The sequence below is a fragment of the Misgurnus anguillicaudatus genome, chromosome 22 (assembly GCF_027580225.2).
Source record: "Misgurnus anguillicaudatus chromosome 22, ASM2758022v2, whole genome shotgun sequence".
Classification (NCBI taxonomy): domain Eukaryota; kingdom Metazoa; phylum Chordata; class Actinopteri; order Cypriniformes; family Cobitidae; genus Misgurnus; species Misgurnus anguillicaudatus.
Window position 1 is genome coordinate 24,287,221 of NC_073358.2, and position 22,807 is coordinate 24,310,027.

Below are 22,807 nucleotides of genomic sequence, written 5' to 3' on the forward strand. Positions count from 1 at the left end.
GGATCCCCTATCAGTGTGATGTCACATTAATTACGCCCCACCCATAACCACTCACAAACTCCGCCTTATGAGTGTGTAGTTCACTTTTGCAAGAGACGCATGTTTTGATGTAGTCCAAAGCACAAATGTAAGTGCTTTACCTCCTACTTTGCATAAAGGGAGGGGAACAGAAGCTTTCTTTGCCCTTTAAAGAAACACACACACAAAAACACAGTGTTTTCATTGCAGCCACAAATGGCCAACATCGTACAATGAAAGATCTGTGGTGTATTTTGAGCTGAAACTTTACAGACACATTCTTGGGATACCAGAGACTATTTATATTGCTGAAAACACTTTAATACAGCATAAACATCTAGTAATTCCTTTTAATCAAATACCATGTTATGTAGCAACATATATGTAATACAAGCTGTATAGTTTTATCTTCATTATGTAAGAACATATTAGTAAAAGACTCATAATATAAAGTACAGTGCATACAGTGTTTCTGACAGTTTTGACTTTAAAGAAGTCCTTTAATCATAATGATCAGTATTATTATTATTATTATTATAAGATTGCCAGTGTCGCCATCATCAAGAATGTTCGTTCCCTCTGTAAGCTGACTAACACTATAAGTCTGCCTGACCACATAAGGAAAGTGGATTGAACCTTGAGTCATGCATATTGCTGTGACCCAACTCTTGGAGCAGTCGTGAGAAAGACAGGAATAATTCACTCGCTCTATATTTGACCAGCGGGAGAGACCCAACAGCTGAGAGAGAGAGAGAACATGTCAGAATGAGACTGTAAACTCTTTTGATATATGGCTCCATTGTGATTACAGCCAGAATAAACAGATGCCACTTCCCAAACCAACTTATTGCAAAAACTCAATTTCCCCCCAAAGCCACAGTGACAAGCAACAACGATCTATGACATTTTATTGGCCGCACCACTATATGTGCACATGGATTGTGTTGTATTTTTCAATTGGTTATTGTAGAATTACGTCAGCGAAAACAACTTTCTGTGAGGTATTTGAAGATGTCTGACTCTTTAGTTTGTTCAGCCTTTAGCAAATGAGTAAACAAAGACTTTGACCTTAGTGAGCCCTGATCAGTGTAAATCTCTATGCTGAAACATTTTAGGTAACACATCTCATTTGTTATAGTGTTATATGCTCAATGTAAATACTTTGTTGATTGGTTTTAATCTTCAGTTTATCTGATTTTGATAGGTCAGTGGTAAACCATGACAGAGGTAGCAATCACTCTACTTACGGGTCAGCAGATGCCAGCAGTCGGTCTAGGAACATGGAGAAGTGACCCAGGACAGGTATGCACCTCTTAGATTAATGCTATAATTATTCATTTAGTAAATATCTAATGTTACACTAGCATTTTATTTGGTTACACTTTATTTTAAGGTATCCTTGTTATATTTACCGTATATGTTTAACCACATACGTCGTGGACACGTCACATTTTTTTGTTGTTCGCACCATAATACTTGTAACTGGAACCTGTTGTACACAAACGTGGACCATTACACTGCTTCATGTTCAAAGAAAAATATTTGGTTATATTTATTGGTTCTTCCTAACCCCAAAATAGCTGGAAGGTATCTTAAAAAAGACACACCAAAGCTCGGGTCTTAGAAGGTTAAGTACTAAAAATGATTAATAATAATAATAATGATTAACAACATGGACTTACTAAAGGGTTAGGGTAAGGATTAGCTGCATAATGTATCATTATAACTAATTACATATAACGTGTAAATAAAGGGACTAAAATAGTGTTACCTTTCATTTTACAGTCCTGTTCTAAATTTAGGGCTTACATTTAGTTTAGGACTAAAATACTTGTTTGAGCTGCCTTAAAGGTAGAGTGTGTAATTTTTAGAATGATCTCTTTGACAGAAATGCAAAATAATATACAAAACTATATTATCAGGGGTGTATAAAGACCTTTCATAATGAACTGTTATGTGTTTATTACCTTGGAACGAGACCTTTTTATCTACATAGACGGAGGGTCCCCTTACATGGAAGCCACCATTTTGTGCAACCATTTTTCTACAGAAGCCCTTAACGGACAAATATTTTACTATCCGTGTGTCTCAATTAGTTCCCTAGCTCCCGAGGTCGTGAATCAGTAAATCGTGTACACAGGTTCGGGCACTGGTAAGGACCCTAGCTCACTTGACATTGGGACAATGTTCACTTATTTCTATCACGTGGCTGCTTAAGCGCGTTGTAATCACTCACAGCTGTTACTCATCAACAACTGGCAAAACTAACATCTCTCTGACTTAATTTTAAAAACAGTACATTGTGAAAAATTCTGTCATTATTCTCTTACATATCTGTGCATAAAATTGAAAGCATATAATTACATTTTAAATGTAATAAATATATTTACAATTTTAAATAAATATTATTATTTTAAATATTGAGTAGATTGTGCTCCATTACTGTGTAGCAATGTGTGTTTATATTTACAACTAAAACAAATGTTTGTCTTTATAAAAGTTCTGTAACATTTCATAAAGTTTATTGAGTTGGATCACGTGATGTTCGGTTGGAAAAAGGTCACGTGATTTCCGGTTAGGGAACATAGGGACCATCGATGCTCACTGGTTTTTGCGTTGCATTGTGGGAATTTTTAGGGAACGAACGTTCCAGTGCACTGAACGGATTTTGCGATTGAGACAGCCCTTAAAATGGCCGACTCCCTGATCAGTGCCCTGACTACTGAACAAGGGAGCTGATTGAGACACGCGGTATGTTGTCTCCGACGATGACATGTTTGTCCGGTGGCGGCTACCGTAGCTTCTCTATGCGTTTCAAAAGCGAGGGGTGAGCAGTGGACTAAGCCGTTGATTGCAATTCGCAACCTCACCACTAGATGCCGCTAAAATTTACACACTGCACCTTTAACTGAAAACAGCTTGCACTTATATATCTTTAAATATAACATTTCCATTGTTTTATTTCAAGATGCACACCAGTAATGTTTTGAAATGGTATATTGGTAAAAATACTTAACTAAGGTCCTGGTTTAATCTAAACTCTGTCCAGGAAACTGCCCCGCTGTGTACTTACTGTGCAATTGTAATTGACAGGATACTAAACCTGAACCTAAGCCATATTCCTATATGGAGTAACACTAATTGTTAGGTACTGTAAGGCCACTTTGTAAAATAAAGTGTATAAAAGTGTATATGATTCTTTTTGTTGTAAAACGACATTTATCCCATTGGGGTAATTAATTCAGGCTATCATGGTGCTTCACACAATCACAACATACATATACAACTTTTAAAAATACACCATATTCATCAGCAGGGGAAAAAATAATGAAATAGGATCCATAAATAAATAATAATAATAATAATAATAATAATAAATCATCTACTTGACTCAAATGTAAATCATCTACTTCAACTAGGTTTGTTACATAGACTTTAAGCCGGTTTTATAAGTAAAAGATTTTTGTTGATTCTGACTCTTCCAGTATGTTTTAGTCTACAGTAATGACTTTTTCTCTTACTGAAGGTTAAGCAGGCGGTGCTGACAGCTCTAGACTGTGGCTACAGACACATCGACTGCGCAGCTGCTTACGGCAATGAGCGAGAGGTCGGGGAAGCCCTTACTGAACGAGTTGGACCAGGGAAGGTATAAATAAAATGATACATAATTACAGCCGCATAAAAATGAAGAGACCACTCCAGTTTTGCCTTTAATCATCATTTCTACATGTAATGTGACCATTTCAGTCCAGTGTCTATTGAATTCCAACAAAAGCAAACCTTAGGAGTGACAATAAAGTCACCCAGCAGCGATGAGCAAGTGATAGGACACATGAAAGATTTTATTAAGAATCAGGGTTTTTCCATTAAATATTCACATTTGAATTGTTCCTAAAATAAGAAGTATTCAAAATCTGAAAACGTTGCATCCTTTTGTAAGTTTATTCGGTTTCAGTTTTCTGCAAATAATGCAAATAAAAACATTATTTTATAAGGATTTTTGCAGAAATGTTTTCAATAGTTGACGGAATGAAACAAAATGTATCATTTTACTTAAATTGCACATATTTCATTGCTAAAAACATTATTTTGTGTATACGTGTTTGCGTGGTTTATGGTTAAAAAAACGACATTATTTTCTACATACCGTACTTTTTTTATAGCTCCAGATTTCACCCTCTTCCTGAAACGCACAGATTTTGAAAAGCTCTGTGTCCCTGATTGGCCAGCTAATCTGTACATTGTGATTGGCCTGAATACCTCAGCAGGAAATGTGAAGCTCCTTACTATGTTTGAAAGATTCGGTTGCTATCAGGAGTTAAGTTACAGGCTTAGTGCGAAGCGGGAGGAATTATGATAATGTCGGTCTTGTCTACATTACCAATCGCAGGAAGTAAACTGTTGCCTACAATCCGTGTGTTTGTTGTATTCCAAGAAAAGAGATTTACATTGGAGACGATTAATTGCGTCATATCGTTTACTTTGGGGTGAATCGGACAATAGGTGCTCTTTAAACAGATAGTAAATTTAGAAAAACTGTAAATAATCGTAATAATAAGTGGTCTTTTAATTTATTCCGCGGCTGTATATGTGCAGATAAAATTATACTTGAATATGACATGAATTATATAGATTTTATCATACAAAATTACCATCAGAAAGCAGAACATTTTGACAAATTACATCTTTGCACTTCTGTAGCCTCTGAGACGAGAAGATGTTTTTGTGACCTCAAAGTTGTGGAACACCAAGCATCATCCAGATGATGTAGAAGATGCCTGTAAGAAATCTTTGTCAGATCTGGGACTCAGTTACCTGGATCTGTACCTCATGCACTGGCCAATGGCCTTTCAGTAAGTCATTGTGTTTTCATCTACATTTACATCTCACGGTTATGCCTTACCTACATAGTATTTTCCCATTGAAGCCATGAACAGAATAACTTAAGATTAAGCATTAGTTGACCCTAACTGTGAATTTTTGTGATTACTCTTTCTGTTTACTGTTTTACTGTAAAATCAGGGGAGAGCGGGGATGGTTGCACCCACCCACTGCCAATTAAACCTCCAGAGTGGCGCAGGGGTGACGTATTTTTATAGGCCAGTGGTTCCCAGCCCTTTTCACTTCAAGGACCCCTATTTGCCGTCAAAAAATATTTGAAGGCCCACCACTCACTCAATTTTAAAATGAACAAGAGCTTGGAATGACTAGAAAGATGTATATTCCCAAATAAAATGGCCAAACATTTTTTGCTGTCTTAGCTTATTTAATGCTTGTTTTGTCCAATTTTTAATAATTTTATGTCATCTTGAGGCCTTTTGGAAATCTGCTGAGGCCCCCTGTGGGCCCCGGCCCCCTGGTTGGGAAACACTGTTACGGGCCAACCCTAGAAGTAGCGGGACACTGGTTCCATCACTAAAAAGCCCATTCATTTTTCCCATTCTTTTGGATTATCTCAAAAAATAAGATCTGTGTTCAACAAAATTGTATTACTTACACATTTTGTCAACATTATCAACAAGATAATCTTCACACATTAAGACAACTTTTATACATTTTTTAGTGAACGACTTCAAAAAACATAAAATTTGTGTGTTCATCTGTAAAAATTGACTTGTTGGACAAAAGATGTCATAAACTTTTGTTAAACACAGAGCTTATTTTTTTGCGATAATCCAAAAGTCTATGGGAAAAATGCAACATGATCTCACAGAAAGAATTTTTTTTTTACTAATTTATGTGTGTCCATGGCACGATATTAAGCTTTTGAAATTCAGCCTTGATCACAAATGTTTTTTCGTGTCACCCGCACAAATTTCTATAAATAGTTTTCCGTGGCACGACTTTCGTTTTAGTATCATTTTATATGTATTGTCCCCCCCATTTTTAATTCATTGTTGCCAACCCCAAGCGACAATAGGGTAAGAATATAGGGAAGAACAATAAGAAAACAATACATAAAATGTCACGAAAAAGAAAGTCATGCCACGGACACAAAAAACTATTTACAGAAATTTGGGCGAGTAACATGAAAAAAGCTGAATTTCGTGCCATGGACACAAATAAATTAATCCTTTGTTTGCGTGACTATAACACGACTTTCCGTGAGACCAGTCTGGAAAAATGAATGTGCTTTCTGGCAAGAGAGCCAGTGTCCTGTTAACTTCCGGGGTTAGCCTACAAAAATACATCATCCCTGCATTTATACTGCTCCTTTAAAAATAGAAGACACCTATTAAAAGATCTTTATTAATCCATAAAATTCTAATTTTATTTTGTGTTGTAAAAAGGGACAGTTGCAATACTGTATTGTCCCTACAGTGACAGTAATGATATAACTTGTTATGCTAGCTTGAAACAACATTGACACATGCTAACTATGCCTTTCAGAAACTAAGGAAACATTAATTTAAATAATAAGATTTTATAATTATTCAAACAAATACTTTCATTTCTAAAAATGCAGTTTTTCAAGAAGGTCAGATCTGACTGGTTTCTTCCAGAATAGAAGGCTAACTAAGCATGTGCAGTATTGGAGAAATAAGCCATGTTGCAACTGCCCCATATGTTGCAACTTTTCCCTGAACATTCTGTAAAAATATAACCTTGTAAAAATATAACCTTGATAAAGTAAGGCCATGTCAAACATTGAAAATAATGTGAAATCAATGAGTGAAATCCAACTTTGATGAATTCAGAAAGGAAAGGAATTCAGAAACGGTCACAAATTATAACTAATGTTTTCTAGGAGAGGAGATGAGCTGATGCCCAAGCGACCTGATGGAACAATTTATTATGATGACACTCACTACAGAGACACATGGGCAGCCATGGAGAAGCTAGTTGACCAGGGGCTGGTAAAAGCCATTGGTCTGTCAAATTTCAACGCAAGACAGATTGACGACGTTCTCAGCATTGCCAAACACAAACCAGTGCTCAACCAGGTACACTATGATAAATGCGAACAGTAAGAACTAAGAGAGGTTACCCATAAATTTGTCAAATTAAAAAAAAAAATTTCAGGTGGAGTGCCATCCATACTTAATCCAGACTCAGCTAATATCCCACTGTTGGAGTCGAGGACTGGCAGTAACAGCATATAGTCCTCTAGGTTCTCCTGATCGGCCTTGGTACACACCGGGTGAACCCTGTCTGCTGGACGATCCAAGAGTTGTCGATATGGCTAAACACTATAAGAAGACCTCCGCACAGGTCATCATCAGGTGAGAAAGGGCAGCAAGTTTTGTGGTTTTATATTTCTAAAGTTAGAATTTGTTTATTACATGAATTTTGTCTCTTAGATGGCACGTACAGAGGGGTGTCGTTTGCATTCCCAAAAGTATCAACCCATCCAGGATCAAACAAAATATTGAGGTATGTTTGTTACAAAATCAACAGAAAAGTAGAAACGTACAGAGACTCCTGCAGGACAAGAGATGTATTGAAAGGGAGGCAGAAAATACTGCATCTTATCATTTACTTTCAAAACTAAGAAGGTGGAGCAGACAGATGATAATAAATCTGTATAAATAAAAAAGTACACTTTAATGTGTATTTAATGCATATTTAATCAATATTCATACAACCTTTTTTTTCACACACAGGTGTTTGATTTTAAATTATCTGATGAAGACATGAGGCTTATCGAATCTTTTAACAAGAACAAGAGGCTTATCATACCAACTATAGAGGTAAATAAAAATACATTACAAAAGAAAAGTTACTCATACTGCTGTAATTATATTTTATGCCTATTTTTTTTCATTCACTTCACAGAAAAATGGAAAGGTTTGGAGAGATGCCAACCATCCACATTTTCCATTTCATGACCCATATTAACTTTATTTACAAGAGAAAAAAAACTGTAAACCAATTAAACTTTCTAGAGTTTGCACCTTTAACATTAAATTCATAAAAAGTTGCATATTAAACTTGGACAATTATGTTGTATGACAATGAATATATCTTTGAAATTCATGTTTGAAACATCAACAAAAAAAACAAAAAAAAGTCAGTTCGATTACAAAACAAAATATTAAGAACGACCATAAGCCAACTCTTAAAAGTTGTTATAATGTAATTTAGGATGTTTGTAAATAAACGTAAACACAACATTACAAAGTTGGGTCCATTTCGTCAATTTTATTTAACATTTTCAAACTTGTAATACATTATATGCTACATTCATTAAAAAAATGAAGTCATTAGCAATTTTCGTTTAATCCTTCCAACAGCCTAGCATCACACCCACCACTAAAGCTGCTCACATAGGTTGTGAAAAGTTTATGAAATAACTATTGTGTATTGTTTTCACGTAAATGCAATCCCACCCACAGAATGTTAAGATCAAAGTTCTCCGAAATCATCCTTTCACAAACCAGAGCAAAACACAAGCAGCTACATGCTTTTCTCTATCAACAGAGGAAGGTGGACAAAAGGGGGGAGGGGGGCGAATAAAAAAAACGGAGGGAATGGACATAAGCGGAAAATAAGAAACAAAAAGCACAGTCCTAAAAATGTGGAATTTTTTATTTTTTGTCTTTTGTACATGAAGAGTGGCCTTTGAGGGCAACCACATGGTCACATTTATCCATAAAGATCATCATCGTTGTCCTCATTGAAGACGTTTCCTCCTCCAGCACCAGAAGAACCCTGACTTGGTCCACTTCCTCCTTGGTTACTGGATGGGAATCTGAAAAGAAACATGCAGGTTGAATGCAGGTCAACCAATAAACACTGCGGCCTGGTGTCACAGAAAAGGCTTAGATAAAGCCAGGACTAGACCTTAGTTAAAGGGGGCATTTCACAAGACTTTTTTAATGTGTCAAATAAATCTTTGGTGTCCACAGAGTACATATGTTAAGTTCTAGCTCAAAATATCAAATAGATAATTTATTATAGCATGTTAAAATTGCTACTTTGTATGTGTGAGCAAAAATGTGCCGTTTTTGGGTGTCCCCTTAAAATGCAAATGAGTTGATCTCTGTACTTAAATGACAGTGTCGTGGTTGGATAGTGCAGATTAAGGGGCAGTATTATCCCCTTCTGACATCACAAGGGAGCCAAATTTCAATGACCTATTTTTTCACATGCTTGCAGAGAATGGTTTACCAATACTTAGTTACTGGGTTGATCTTTTACACATTCTCTAGGCTGATGGGGAACCAATATATCACTTAAACATCTTAATTAAAGGGGGCATATCATGAAAATCTGACTTTTTCCCCGTTTAAGCATATTTTATAAACAGGCCTTAAAAAAACACATCAAAATACACACACCAGTAAATCAATAACACTGGAATATTTGAAGATATTTTCATTTGAGACAGCTCAAGCATGCGTTTTAGTCTAGGACTAGCCTTGAGTCTTGTCTGGGTGCGAGTTCTCACCTGAAACTGCCAAAGCCTCTGCTTTGTTGCAGGGTCTGTGCGAACATCTCGTATTTGCGGATGTCGTTGTCACTGACAGAGCGGCGAGCAAAGCGCATAGCCTCCTCGAAATGGTCCTTCCTGATCTCAGGCACAGGGTCATCCTCTTCCACCTCCTGTATAAACAGAGTCATAAACAAAAAAATCAAGTTCGGTAAAACACTTAATCAATGCATTAAATCTAGACTGGTTAAGTAATCCTCACTCAGTATAAGCATGGTCTCTGTTATGCGGCTAGTCTGACTAACTACTGCAAAATGACATAGAAAGGACTGCAATGTAATTGCATTTATTTATAAACCTTTTTGATTAATGAACTTGGATAGATCTGACTCGTGTTCTGATTTGAATAAACAACATAAGCTGATGCAAAAAGCTGATAAACGCACAACTGTGACATTTTACATTAATGCATGAAGTTGCTAAGTTACTTGGCAACCATAAACAGCCTCTGCTGTTAGGCTTATGAGCTTTACTACATGGCAGAAAAACAGTCTATTTAATGGGATATTTATGCAGTAAAAATAAATGCAATGATATACTGGAGAACAGTGACATTATTTTATACAGTCTATAATCATAAGACGAAGAATACATGACACTGTCACTACATAAACTCTAGTAACTTACATGTGTGTAACATGGGTTAGGTTCAGGGTTGTTACACAATAAGTAAATGGCAGTGTTGTCACCATACCAGAATGGTATACGTAAGGAATAATTGATGACGGGCCATTGAATTATAAGAAAATAATGCACACCCAAGGTGCAATGTTCCACCACAAAACTGTGCATTATTTTCAAATAATTCAAAGGACCGGAGTCAATTATTCCTCTTATACCACGGTTACCACAAACATTGTCCTGGTGCCTGTTTTTAAGACATTTGACAAGTTAGGTGTGCGGTTATCAGAAATTAATGCATACCCACGAACATTTCTCAGCCAATCAGAATACAGCATTCAACAGACCCGTGGTATAAATTATTGAATTGGATACAAAACCTGACTGCAGTATTTTTGGGACAGATACAGAACCAGACCATGCCAAAACAACAACAAAAACAAGAATATTCCAATTCTACCAGCATGTTCCTGTCCTGCTTACCGAGCACTCTCCCCATTAAAAAAAAGCAATCAGCCTATAGGTGCAAAACACATGGCCTTGGCCTGAGAATTGAGAACCACTGCATGAAACCATCAAATCTCACCATTGCAGAAGGGTTGGTCTGCCTCTCACGCTCCCGTCTGATCTCATTCTCAATGGACTCACGGATGGCCAGTTTACAAGCTCTCTGACAGATTTCAGTCAAGTCAGCACCTGAAAAGCCATTGGTCATCTTGGCCAAGTAGTCCAGGTCCACATCCTACAACAGAAATTGGATAAATACCCTGCAACTTATTTTAGAACACAGTGGGGGATCAAATAAAGTCTTCCTTACCTTTGAGATCGGAGACTTCCTGAGGTTAGCTTTAAGAATGGCCATGCGAGACTTCTCATCTGGCAGTGGGATGTAGATGAGCTGGTCCAGTCGGCCAGGCCTGAGGATGGCAGGGTCAATGATGTCTGGTCTGTTGGTAGCGCCAATGATGAAGACGTTCTTCTTGCTGGACATGCCGTCCATTTCTGTGAGGATCTGGTTAATGACTCTGTCGGCAGCGCCGCCGCCATCGCCAACATTTCCACCACGAGCCTTAGCAATGGAGTCCAATTCATCAAAGAAGAGCACACATGGGGCAGCTTGACGGGCCTGAATGAGGAAAATGAAGATGTAAGGACAAACTTGAGAGGAAGAGCTATTTAATAATAAATAAAAACTCTTTGACGAATATCAAAGCTGGAATGCATTTAGAGCAGCTGATGAAAAAAAAACTACCTTGTCAAAGATCTCTCGGACGTTAGCCTCTGACTCTCCAAACCACATGGTGAGGAGTTCTGGTCCCTTGATTGAGATGAAGTTGGCCTGACACTCATTGGCGATGGCCTTTGCCAGCAGGGTTTTACCACAACCTGGTGGTCCATAGAAGAGCACACCCTTGGATGGTGTCATGCCAAACTTAAGGAATTTGTCTGGGTGTTCCACTGGGTACTTGGAGGATAAACAATTGAGAGTGAGCACAGACAAAGAGTTTCAAATGAAGCCATGCAAGCACTAGAAGAAATAACGCATGTTGTGCTCAGTACTGCACAAGCTCCTGCAGCTCTCTCTTGACATCATCAAGACCACCAATATCCTCCCAAGAGATGTTGGGCACCTCCACAACTGTCTCACGCAGGGCTGAGGGGTTGCTCTGGCTAAGGGCCCACTATTGAATGAGGAAACAAAGCAACAGACTTACTCTCTTGAATACTTCTTGTTCTCACCTTCGGGCCAATGAGTTACAGTCTAATGTATTTTATAATGAAGGTTCCTCACCCTGAAGTCATCCATGGTAACAGCCAAAGAGTTCATGACTTCAGCATCAATGGTCTCGTCTTCCAGATCAATAAGGTCCATTTTCTTACGGATGGCTTGGAGTGCAGCTTCTGAGCAGAGGGCAGCAAGATCGGCACCAACATGGCCATGGGTCTCATTTGCCACCTGATGAAAAATGGAGAGTAGCAATATATAAAACACATGGGGAGCAATAATTTTTTTTTTTTTTTAAGTTGTTCCAAAAGTGAAATTACCCCATGATTTACCCTCAAGTCATCCGGGATGCATGTCCATCATCTTTCAGAACAACACATTTTCAGTTATTTATGAAAATGTTAAAAAGCACGGAAGAGCTAGCACAATTGAAAATTTGGTCCACTTTCTTCAAGCACAAAGAATGAGCATTCATCCTTCACAAAAGTATTCCAAACGGCTCCGGGGGGATAAATAAATGCCTTCTGAGGGAGATTGATTCCATTTTATAAGGCAAGAATAAATATTTAAAACATTACACATGAAAATAAATAAGTTCCATTAGAGGACAATGAGCATTATGCATATCGTACAATGGGTTTAAAAAAGACCCTTATGAGAACCGTGCCTTGTGAGTTGTTTTAGCTACAGATAGTGATAACTCAATATCCTTATAACCAAATCCTCTGCCATTTTTTTTGAAATCTTTCTTTCTGCCATTTTCTTTGAATCTCTCTTATTAAGAAAATCTGACTTTCCATGTTTAAGTGCTTCTATCAACCTAGAAAATGTGAAAAAGATCAACCCATTAACTTAGTTATGGTAAACCATTCTCTGAAAGCATGTGAAAAAATACGTCACTGAAATTTGGCTCCCCCTGTGATGTCAGAAGGGGATAACACCGCCATCTTAATCTGCACTACCCAACCCCGGCACTGCAATTTAGTGCAGAGATCAGCTCATTTGCATATAAAAGGACACACCCAAAACACCTACAAAGTGGCAATTTTAACATGCTATAATTAATTATCTATATGATATTATGAGCTAGAACTTCACATATGTACTCTGGGGACATCAAAGATTTATTTCACATCTTAAAAAAGCCTTGTGAAATGTCCCCTTTAATTATAACTGGTGACTGGCATTGTCGTTTTGCTCCCTGCTCTGTGCCTACCACATTCGTCACTACGTCAGGTGCATAAACTATGCTGATACTCTATCACGAATGCTGAGTCGTCTAGGATGACGTCGTTACCGGAAGCTAGTTATATTAGTTTGTAAAGTTTTAAATATGGATATTTCTCTAACAAAATCATATTGATTACTCTCAGAAGGCTTTTATTCATCCCCCCGGAGCCATGTGGATCAGTTCCGTTAAGGATGAATGCACACTCCTCAGGTGTGAAGCAAGTGGACCCAATTTTCAACTGTTAAAAAGTTTGGAAGAGCTAAGACATTTCCTAAAATAACTGAAAATGTGTTACTCTGAAAAATGATGGATATGTATCTCGGACGGCTTGAGGGTGAAGTTCCTTTAAGAAGTTTTCTAAAACAATACCTGCTCCAGATCAACGTCATCAGCAAGTTTCATGTTCTTGGTGTGGATCTGAAGTATCTCAAGTCTACCAGTAGCATCTGGAATGCCAATGTCCACCTCTCTGTCAAAGCGGCCTGAAATCGGTACAAGTACACATCAGTAGTACAATACGATCTAGTTTTAAATGCAGTAGTAAAGCACTTTAGAGAGTACACTATATAGGGTATAATTTTAGGGTAGGAAGATCACAAAAAAAATCTAAAAATAAATTAGGAAGTTCAGTTCTGCCTGCATTTAACTGTGGGTGCAGATGGAGCTTTATTTTATTTCCCAGTGCCCAGTCTTTCCCAGTTAAATCTAAACAATTTTTAAAATACAGCTAAAAAAACTTTGTTTGCAACAACAAATCTTTATACCATCTTTACTCCATCACTAGTATAATAGATTTATAACTAATTAAATCAGTCTAAGGCTCAAATATCTTTTTTGCAAGCATCATTTGTCAGCATCCTTTACAAAGGAACACTTCGTTTTTTTTTACACTGGGCTCATTTGCTGCGGTGCGAGCCAGAGTGCGAATGTTGCAGACATCGCCGCAGTGTTGGTCTGGTTTCACACTCATTTGATTCTATCAAACCACTTACATAATCTCACATCATCACCAAAGCGCATGTACAAGAGGATTTAAATCATCAACTCAGCATATTTTTAGTTTTTAATATGTTGGTGTTATTATGCACAGCAGAGAGAGTGACAGCCGTCCATGTGTGTTTTGGAATGAGGAATTCTTCAGTTGTCATGGCAATCGTGCGCTGTGGAAACAAATGATCGACATCACTGGCTAAAATGCATGTGAAAGTTACTTTGCTTGCTGGACGAGCACGCACCCGTGTCCGAGGTGCTTCCACATTTATGCGAACCGTGCCACAGTTCTGTTGTAAGCGAGCTCAAACCACCTCTCTTTAGGTAGTACCGGGTTCGGTACCCCAGTGCGCCCCCGGCTTCGCATGACAGCGTTCACATTAGACAAGTTTTTATGCGAGCCATGCCCAGTATCGTATTAAGCTGTCAGTGTGAAAACAGCCTTAAAGATCCCCTTTAGTTCAGAATTTTATCACTTAAAACTAGGGTTTGGCATCGCTTCAAATTTATCGATTCCGATTCCAAACTGGATTCCGCTTTTTGGATACAATTCCTAACGATTCTTGGTTTCGTTTCCAAAGAGGTGAAAAGCAATAACAGTCAAGCCTTTATAGATCAAAAATATTTATTTTGTGCCATTCCAACTGAACACAAAGGAGGCTACATAAAAACTTATTTAGGCGCTACAAAACATGAACAAACATGGCTAGGCTAGCTCAAATTATTTATTTTTTATTTTCCCTTGTAACGTAACACCTACCTAAATGATAACAGAAAAATGCATCCAGTCCTTTCACTATAAATGTTGTGATTTGTGATGTCACTAGTTTTTTCCTGTGTGTGCCTTCCTTTCGATTCAAGGGAGAAGGGGGTCTCACGTGTAGCATGTACCGGCGCTGCAGCCGCCCTACTGTTGGCGGTGGCTAACGAAGAGCACTCGGCTGAGTCGGCACTCTGGGCAACGCATTAAACAGTAGGGGTGGCACGGTTCATGAAAAAATCCGAACCGTTTGGTTCGCTCGTCTCGGAGCGCGTGTGTGTCGTACGGTTCAACGGTTCATGGCATGCGCAATGTATGTAGCCTCGTGCCCTGTATGTGACCTCAGATAGCGTGTTCCCCTTTCGCGAATAGCGCGAAAGAAGAGGTGACTGGTGTGGAGAGTGAGTGCTGCCGGTCATGTTACGTGTAGAATGGCAAGAGGGAGAGAAAAGGAAGTCTGCCCGGAGTTGGAGAATGCGCCAGCATCGTATAAGTTTGGTGTGTGGAAACATTTTTTATTTCATGTTACCTATGATGACAGCGGAAATAAAACAATAGATACAGCCACACGCGACAGCCTTCTCTCCGACCATTTATCTAATCTGAGGTAATGAACACTGTTTTACGTCTTTTCGTATTCAGCGCTAGTTTTAGCCTTTCGTTGATAAAACGAAAGCGGCTGATTTCCGCGTAGTTTCATTTTGCTTGCGTGTGAAAGTCGCGCGATCTTATTTCATAAACTGCCCCTTAAAGTAATCAGGACAGAAATGGTCAAAAGTGGACAAAAGAGACGGATTTAAATATTACAGATGTAAACGTTATGTTTCTCTCTCTTTCACATATTCTCTCTGCAGTATTTAAGCAGCCTCTCAGTGATAAATCTTAAAGCTACACTGAAGTTGGCATTTTGATAAATGCAAGTTATCTTTGTGTGCTAAAAATGCACACAAAGTTAATGTAGATGGCAATACACATTCTTTTTTTTGCCAAATAAATGAAAAGCATGTTGAAATCATCAATGTCTTCCCTCTCGCCGTGTCAAAATCTCACCTGGCTTTCCTCAGGGATGTTCCCAATAATGTGCTTAAAGTCAAATTCAGTCTGTGCATGATTACATGATATAACTTTTTTTAATACTGTATCCTAAATTATGGATAATTAATAAATTAAGATAATAAATTTCTGGAGTGTTAAAAAAATAACAAGAACCGTACTGAACCGAGAACCGTGACCATAGATCCGTGATACGAACCGAACCGAGGGTTTTGTGAACCGTGCCACCCCTATTAAACAGGGTGCATTTTTTGTATTCGAAACGATGAACCAACTGCAGATGGTTTGCCATATGGCTGGTGATACTCATCTCGCAACATAATAGTTTGTCACAAAAGTTACACTTAGCTTTGTATGGTTCGGATTTGGCAAAATTCAGCATGCCTTCCACCATGGTCGATTTGCGAACTGACTAAGTTTTCAAGCGAACGGTCCTGCGCACTGTGCGCAGAAGGATATAGGTCAGGTGACTCAGGTCTTGGCAGATGATGTAAATTATGTGACCGTGTGGTCCAGAATCATTAAGTAAAATCAAAATTTTAATTTTAAAAAAATAATCCGATTCCTTTCTTATGGATCCGATTCCAGAATTGGAATTGAAATTCGATTCCCGAACCTGCCTAAAACTCATCTTTGACCATCATAATAGCATATGTACAAATTTTCCTGTGACAGTTATTTCTTTATGCTTTAAAACATGCATACACACAGTTTGTCCTAAACCATACTAAAAACAGCACACAGACATATAAACAACAAAAACTTTATTTTCACCAGAGAGAGACTATAATGAATGTAATGATCTCACCGAATCGTCTGAGAGCTGGGTCGATGCTGTTTGGTCTGTTAGTAGCTGCCATGACAATGACATGAGCTCTCTGCTTAAGCCCATCCATCAGAGTGAGCAGCTGAGACACAATGCGCCTCTCCACCTCACCATGAGTCTGAGAAAAGAGATCCACTTATATAAAACCACCCTTAATCTGACATTTACAGCTTCTAAGGCAAAAAACTGCTATACTGGTCCGCATGTGCAAATTCTGAAAGGTGCAGGACATAAGTATGACAGTGATCTACACTGAAAAAACTAAAAAATAAATCAATGCTTTTGTAAACCTTCTCCTTGTAAATCTTACCTTTTCTCTTTTGGGTGCAATGGCATCGAGTTCATCAATGAAAATGATAGCTGGGGCGTTCTTCTCTGCTTCCTCGAAAGCTTTGCGCAGATTACTCTCAGACTCTCCTGCCAGTTTGCTCATAATTTCAGGGCCTAAAAAAAACAATGCACAACAATAAAGACTATTAAAATGTGTTCAGGGCCAAATCTAACAATACTAAAACATTGCAAAACATTCATTTTCATCCACACCATTGATGAGGAAGAAGAATGCTCCAGTTTCATTTGCCACAGCACGAGCAATAAGAGTCTTTCCAGTTCCTGGAGGTCCATACAGCAGGATGCCACGGGGAGGCTGAACAACAAGAGGTGATGCATTTATTTGCACTTTTTACTGTAAATCTTAAAATATCTTAATGTGCGTACATCTTACAGTGCTTTATAATTACCTTGACTCCAATAGCCTTGAAGAGAGCTGGGTGTCTCAGAGGGAGCTCCACCATTTCTTTAATCTGGGCGAGCTGTTTCCTTACACCACCAATGTCATCATAACCAACCTCATTGAGGGACTCTTCCTCATCCTGCAATCACAATTCGAGATGCATAAGAATCATATAAGTTGCCTGCAAAAACGGGATTGTTGAGTAATGTTTAACTTTATAATAGATTTGAAGTATTCAAGGCTTTTTTGATGCCATTAACAATGGGAGAACAGATGAAATATTAAGTACACTGTTGCAGCAACCTTGATGCTTTTATCTGCAGATAAATACCCATGGTAAATATTTTGGGTATTTTTGCTTTTATTAAAAAGACAAGACAGTAAAGTACAGGGTGGAGAGAGAGGGAATGGGACTGCAGTCGGAAATAAAACTCAAGTTGCCAAATGCGTTTCCCACACATGTGGGCCCACAATGACATCAGCAATATATTTTTGATATCTGAAACACTGTAAAGCATATCTGAACTTCCAATTTACACACCTCTCTCTTAATGGGTTCTCCCTCACAGTGGATTACTGTGTCTGGGGCCACAATACAGTATGGGCTGGGGTCGGTCTCAACCACTTTGAACTCCACAGCTCGCATGCCTCCTCTCACCAGAAATATATCACCTATAGAAAATAAAGCATCCCAATATGATGATCAATATATGAAGCCCATTTAGTGCATCCTCGGATGATTAGGTAGTACTTAAAGTCTACACTGGACTGGAGCACACTTCTGAAGGAGCTCAAATAACACAGACATGATATCAGACTTCATTTACTTTAATGGAAAGCACATTTACATTGTCTGAATTGTTTCTTATTCCCAACATAGCACACTGTACTCCATTTCCCATAAAAAAAAATAGTAAATAAATATATTAACAAGTGTTTATTTCTGGCGCAGGTTCTGTGTAATGTCAGGGCGGGGGATGTTTCAGAGTCTACAGAGTAATAACACTAGACCGATATATTGCAGTGGCTGATTATATTTGTAATATTTAAATTATTGCCATTGGCTGATAAATCTTTAATCGGCCAATAAATCTTTGTTTCTTAAATTAGTTCTTTGGAATGAAAAGAAACTCTGATGTGAAGCCAAAGTCTGACAGACAGTAAAATGTATGCATGTCATACATAACACTTGGGTGTCATGTGTCAGTGTGAACAAATGTTTATTTAGTTTTACAAATTCACTCTCATTTTGTTCGTCTCTGCAACTCTCACGGGGTTGTCTCCTATTTACTGTAATTACAATTGTGTTACATCGGCCTGCTTTCTCAATATCAGCATCGGCTATTAAAAACCCATATCGGTCATCCACTACAAAGGAGCTTTTGATTGGACAGGAAATTTGATGAGAAGTTTAGTAATAATCCTGTTTGATAATAAAAATTAATAGGGATCGACCGATGTGGATTTTTCAGTGCCGATACCGATTTTTGTTTCATCAGCCTTAGCAGATGACCGATACAGGCTGCCGATTTTCTTGAGCCGATATTTGGAGCTGATACTGCTTTTTCTCACTCAGTTTACTTCATAAAAATGACACAATGATGCCAAATTTTTAAAATGTAATCTTGTAAAAGTAACATTTATTGAACTAAAAAAAAAACTATATATAACAAATAGTAAAAACAGGTGAGGGTGCTATGGAACCATGAACTGCACTCTCCACAATGGCGATGAACTGTCAGCAAAGGATATTGATTTCTTAATAAGGAAATATAACTAGTTTTAACAAACATGCCTTACTAAAAACTTTACTTGTGTCCATTTTTAAGGCAAAACACAGGGCACTGATGCATTTTGTTAAAAAGAGATGTTATTAGTTTGGAGATTTCTTACATATATTTTAGTCTAGGACTAGTCTAATCCCTGTCCGGGAAACCGCCCCATAGAGATGAGAAATAAAAACCTGTTGTTCAGCTATGATCAGCTGTTAGGCCGAGCTTTCAATGTTGTACTGGGAAGGTTGGTTGTTTTTAGTCACATGACCTGCAATCGCTTTCGGCTTCCAGAACTCTTGTCTGTAAATAATGCCGGAAAAAAAAAATCGGCGAACACGGCAGCCACATATCGGCCGATGCCGATTCACATAAAACTCGCAAATATCGGCCCGATCGATCTATCTCTAAAAATTAAATAAAAAAGGTGTCCAAATAAGTACTTTTACCTTTACGGATTGGTCGGTAAGCCTCCAGGAAGTAGGGCTTGAGATAGACTTCAAACAGGTTCCCAGTGATGCCTTCAACTGTGTCATCGATGGGCAGAACATGAATGCGCTTTCCATACTTCACATCTGGACAAGGCTGAATACTGAAAATTTTAAATGGTTAAAGGTTTTCATTAATAAACACTGTCTGAATCCTATCAATGAGTAGACATTTACTTTAAACAGTTAGTAGATGCTTCAATTCACAGTGAGTCCATTTAAGGTTTGCATTTTATCAGTATGTGTGCTCCCCATCTAAACAATGCTTACAAATTGAGATACAGGAGCTCATTTTAAACTTGATCCAAACAATACCACTAAATCTCTTCATTGGTATAACTACTCAAGTTTAAACAGAAATCTCATCGCACCTGATGACATCACCAAGGCGCACCCTTAGGTTGTTACGGACCACCCTGTTCATGCGAACCTTCTCATCAGAGCAGGTGTCATCAGACAGAACGATGCAAACAGTCTCCCTCCTCTTTTTGCCCTTCAACAGAACTGTGTCTCCTCTAAAGAGCTGCAGCTCATCCATCTTTGCCTGAGAGAGAGAGGTACATTTAGCAAACGAGGAAAACAAAAATAGTATGAGATTCACATTATAAAAAAACAAGAGGACAGACAAATGTCATTTTTAATCCGTTAAATCAGGGTTTTCAAAGAGGGGTCTGGGGAACCCTGGTGGTCCGCAATTTATAGCCAAGTGTCCACAAAATTAAAAAATGATGCAACATTATTAAAATGCGCATATTTACATATGGGGACTAACTATTGAAATTAGTAATATATAATTTTAAATCTTTTAATTCCCATAAAATTTTATAAAATCGTACCCATTATATAATAAATGTTTGGCTCTCTCTCTCTCAAGGTTTTCCCCTCCTGACTAAAAAAAGCCAGGAGTTTTTTTTCTCCAGGGGGCTTTCAACCCCTGGGGAGTCAGCTGAGATTGGCTTAACTTAGCATCCTCTATATACATTACATTATTACTACGCTCGCTAGTACGGTTTAATCTTAGCCACTGTATTCTGCTGCTTATGTTGTCCATCGATTTTTCTGTGTTTTCACATACATATATATATTAATGTAAAGCTGCTTTGAAACAATTAAACAATTGTGAAAAGCGCTATATAAATAAAATTGAATTGAACTTGAAAAGTATAGATATTGTTAAGTCCAATTGCAATTTTAACTAAATTACCCTCTATTTCAATGCAGACAAATCATATTAACAGTTTGTAAGAAAATGCTAAATAACGGTTATGAGGGGGGTCCTTGGAAACTTTTTTTACCTGCAAGGGCTCCATGTCCCCAAAAAAACTCCTGATTTTATTTATTTAAAGGAACATACCTGAGAGAGAGACACCACACTGTTGTCTTCATTGATGGACTCATCAACAATCAGCCTATTTGGCCTGTTCTTCTGCTTCAGGATGGCAGTGGAAAGATCATCATTTTTGGTTCTGTGTAGAGATGGAAGAACACCACAGTTAACCATTAACAATGATGTCCGGAATAGTAGTTATCTCCACTATCACTTAACAGAACACGAAAGCGAAAGATAAGTTACAATCAAGTTACAAAAAAAACATTGCATATTAGCCTGTAAATTCCCAAAGAATGAGGAAGATGGAGACTATTAGCAAGTGCACATCTAACCAAGGAGCTCAAGTTTCTCTAGAGCTTTCCACAAAAACCTTGACAGAAAGCCCCAACGAGACGCTAGATTTAGGCCTGTTAACAGGCTTCAGTGTCTCTGATCCATTACTATACATAAGAACTTTTTATAGGAGGTATACATTTTGTCAAAAGCAAAAAACGTAAACCAGTAACGTTAGTTATCATCAGACAGACGTTGATAGCGAGAGGCCAACTGCGCTGTACGTAAGCTAACCCAACATCCTCCTAGCTAAGATCGTACGCACTACACATTTATGTAACATCTGAATTACACAAGTAGTTCTCTCCCAAAACTGTACGTTTTTGTATTAAACACAACCTACACATATATTGATATGTTAGATGGCTGTATGGTTTATTTTCCTCTCAGTGTGGTTGTAACGTTACGTTATGTGAGCGCTGTTAGCAGTTAGCGTCTTCAATGGCCAATGACACAGCAAATGCTGCTGTGACAGGTGAAACAAAAACCACAGCTTTATAAATGTTATTCAAATTCTTGACTCACGAGCCCTGCCAACCTTAACATTTCGTATGTAACGTGTAAGTGTGACATCTTGACCGTTGTTTTGGACTCATGGTTAAAGGGGCCAAAATACGTGTTTTAACGAGTCATCTGTTGCTACTCCAATTTACACAAAGCCGGGTTGATGCTTCAGTTCACTCTATTATTTTTAACACACAGTTTTACTGGTTTAACGAATTAAATGAGCGGTTATTTTATGAAGTAATATAATGAACATGTATCAGTGTTGTATGTGTATTTTCGGGCAGTAGCCGGTGATGCCGGTGGGCCGAAAGCCTCTCTCATCTCTATCAGCATGACTCAGTCCGGTTAGCAAAAATGCTAAATACAACTGGTCAGTCTCACGGTCGCTTTAAACTCCCGCAAAGTTTTAACATGTGGTGAGAATAGGACTGTATAAAGACATCCATTTTATTTCAATTTACATGAGCTCTCCGAGGAGAAACCTAACGTAAGACTTGCTATTTTCACCAATTGCCGTTTACGATGCGCTCGTGTCTCTTAGCTTGAAAGCTAACTTCCACTCAACAGACAACAAAACAATTATCGTTCATTTAAGTACTACATTAAAAAGATTGTACTTACTCTCCACCCGAAGCCATATTGCTTCTCCCACAAAAAGATATAAATAGTCAATGGAAATGAGTAGCTCTTTTGAATGACCGTCTCCAACCTTCACAGCTGCTTTTACCTCCGCGCACTGTATTAGCTTGCTAACATCAACTCTGCAGTGAAAAAGTTTCCTCGCCCATTGAATGATGCACCAATCAGAGGACACATCGCATTTCTTTGCGCTGACGGTTTGGCCAATCATGCACCAAGCGCAACAGAGCTTAAGCATGATTGGTCTGTGTGGCTGTCAGTCTTCACAATGATTGGTTCAATTTTTGCTGCGTTGAGAATTGTTTCTTTTGGATTGGCCAGGGGAATCTGAATCAGACGAGTTTAAA

The 22,807-nt window shown here is 38.2% G+C and overlaps 2 protein-coding genes across 3 annotated transcripts; one reads left to right on the forward strand and one right to left on the reverse strand.

Moving 5' to 3' along the window:
• The first annotated feature begins 1,003 nt into the window (after positions 1 to 1,003).
• akr1a1a (aldo-keto reductase family 1, member A1a (aldehyde reductase)) lies at positions 1,004 to 8,229 on the forward strand. 2 transcript variants are annotated; one of them, XM_055199966.2, is made up of 9 exons: positions 1,004 to 1,133; positions 1,223 to 1,320; positions 3,545 to 3,664; positions 4,720 to 4,871; positions 6,767 to 6,962; positions 7,042 to 7,241; positions 7,320 to 7,392; positions 7,623 to 7,709; positions 7,795 to 8,229. In XM_055199966.2, the coding sequence occupies exons 2-9, from the start codon at positions 1,237 to 1,239 to the stop codon at positions 7,855 to 7,857; spliced, it is 975 nt and encodes a 324-aa protein (XP_055055941.2). In that variant the 5' UTR covers positions 1,004 to 1,133; positions 1,223 to 1,236; the 3' UTR covers positions 7,858 to 8,229. The 2 variants fall into 2 exon arrangements, with proteins under 2 accessions (XP_055055941.2, XP_055055940.2); XM_055199965.2 differs by lacking the exon at positions 1,004 to 1,133 and having other exon boundaries at positions 1,140 to 1,320.
• Positions 8,146 to 22,603, reverse strand: vcp (valosin containing protein). Its single transcript, XM_073860230.1, has 17 exons — positions 22,443 to 22,603; positions 21,006 to 21,117; positions 20,023 to 20,195; positions 19,613 to 19,755; positions 17,933 to 18,063; positions 17,399 to 17,530; positions 17,202 to 17,304; positions 16,969 to 17,102; positions 16,641 to 16,776; positions 13,399 to 13,511; positions 11,865 to 12,029; positions 11,629 to 11,754; positions 11,325 to 11,534; positions 10,890 to 11,198; positions 10,659 to 10,814; positions 9,410 to 9,564; positions 8,146 to 8,710 (listed from the first exon to the last, which is right to left on the reverse strand). The coding sequence occupies exons 1-17, from the start codon at positions 22,457 to 22,459 to the stop codon at positions 8,605 to 8,607; spliced, it is 2,421 nt and encodes an 806-aa protein (XP_073716331.1). The 5' UTR covers positions 22,460 to 22,603; the 3' UTR covers positions 8,146 to 8,604.
• Positions 22,604 to 22,807: the final 204 nt, after the last annotated feature.

Coding starts and splice junctions, on each gene's coding strand:
- akr1a1a (XM_055199966.2), top strand. CDS start 1,237: ATGACAGAGGTAGCAATCACTCTACTTACGGGTCAGCAGATGCCAGCA. Junction 1,321..3,544: donor GGAGAAGTGACCCAGGACAG/GTATGCACCTCT, acceptor CTCTTACTGAAG/GTTAAGCAGGCGGTGCTGAC. Junction 6,963..7,041: donor ACAAACCAGTGCTCAACCAG/GTACACTATGAT, acceptor AAAAAATTTCAG/GTGGAGTGCCATCCATACTT.
- vcp (XM_073860230.1), bottom strand. Junction 18,064..19,612: donor TTACCGACCAATCCGTAAAG/GTAAAAGTACTT, acceptor TATTTTCTATAG/GTGATATATTTCTGGTGAGA. Junction 12,030..13,398: donor ATGACGTTGATCTGGAGCAG/GTATTGTTTTAG, acceptor ATTTTTCATCAG/GTGGCAAATGAGACCCATGG.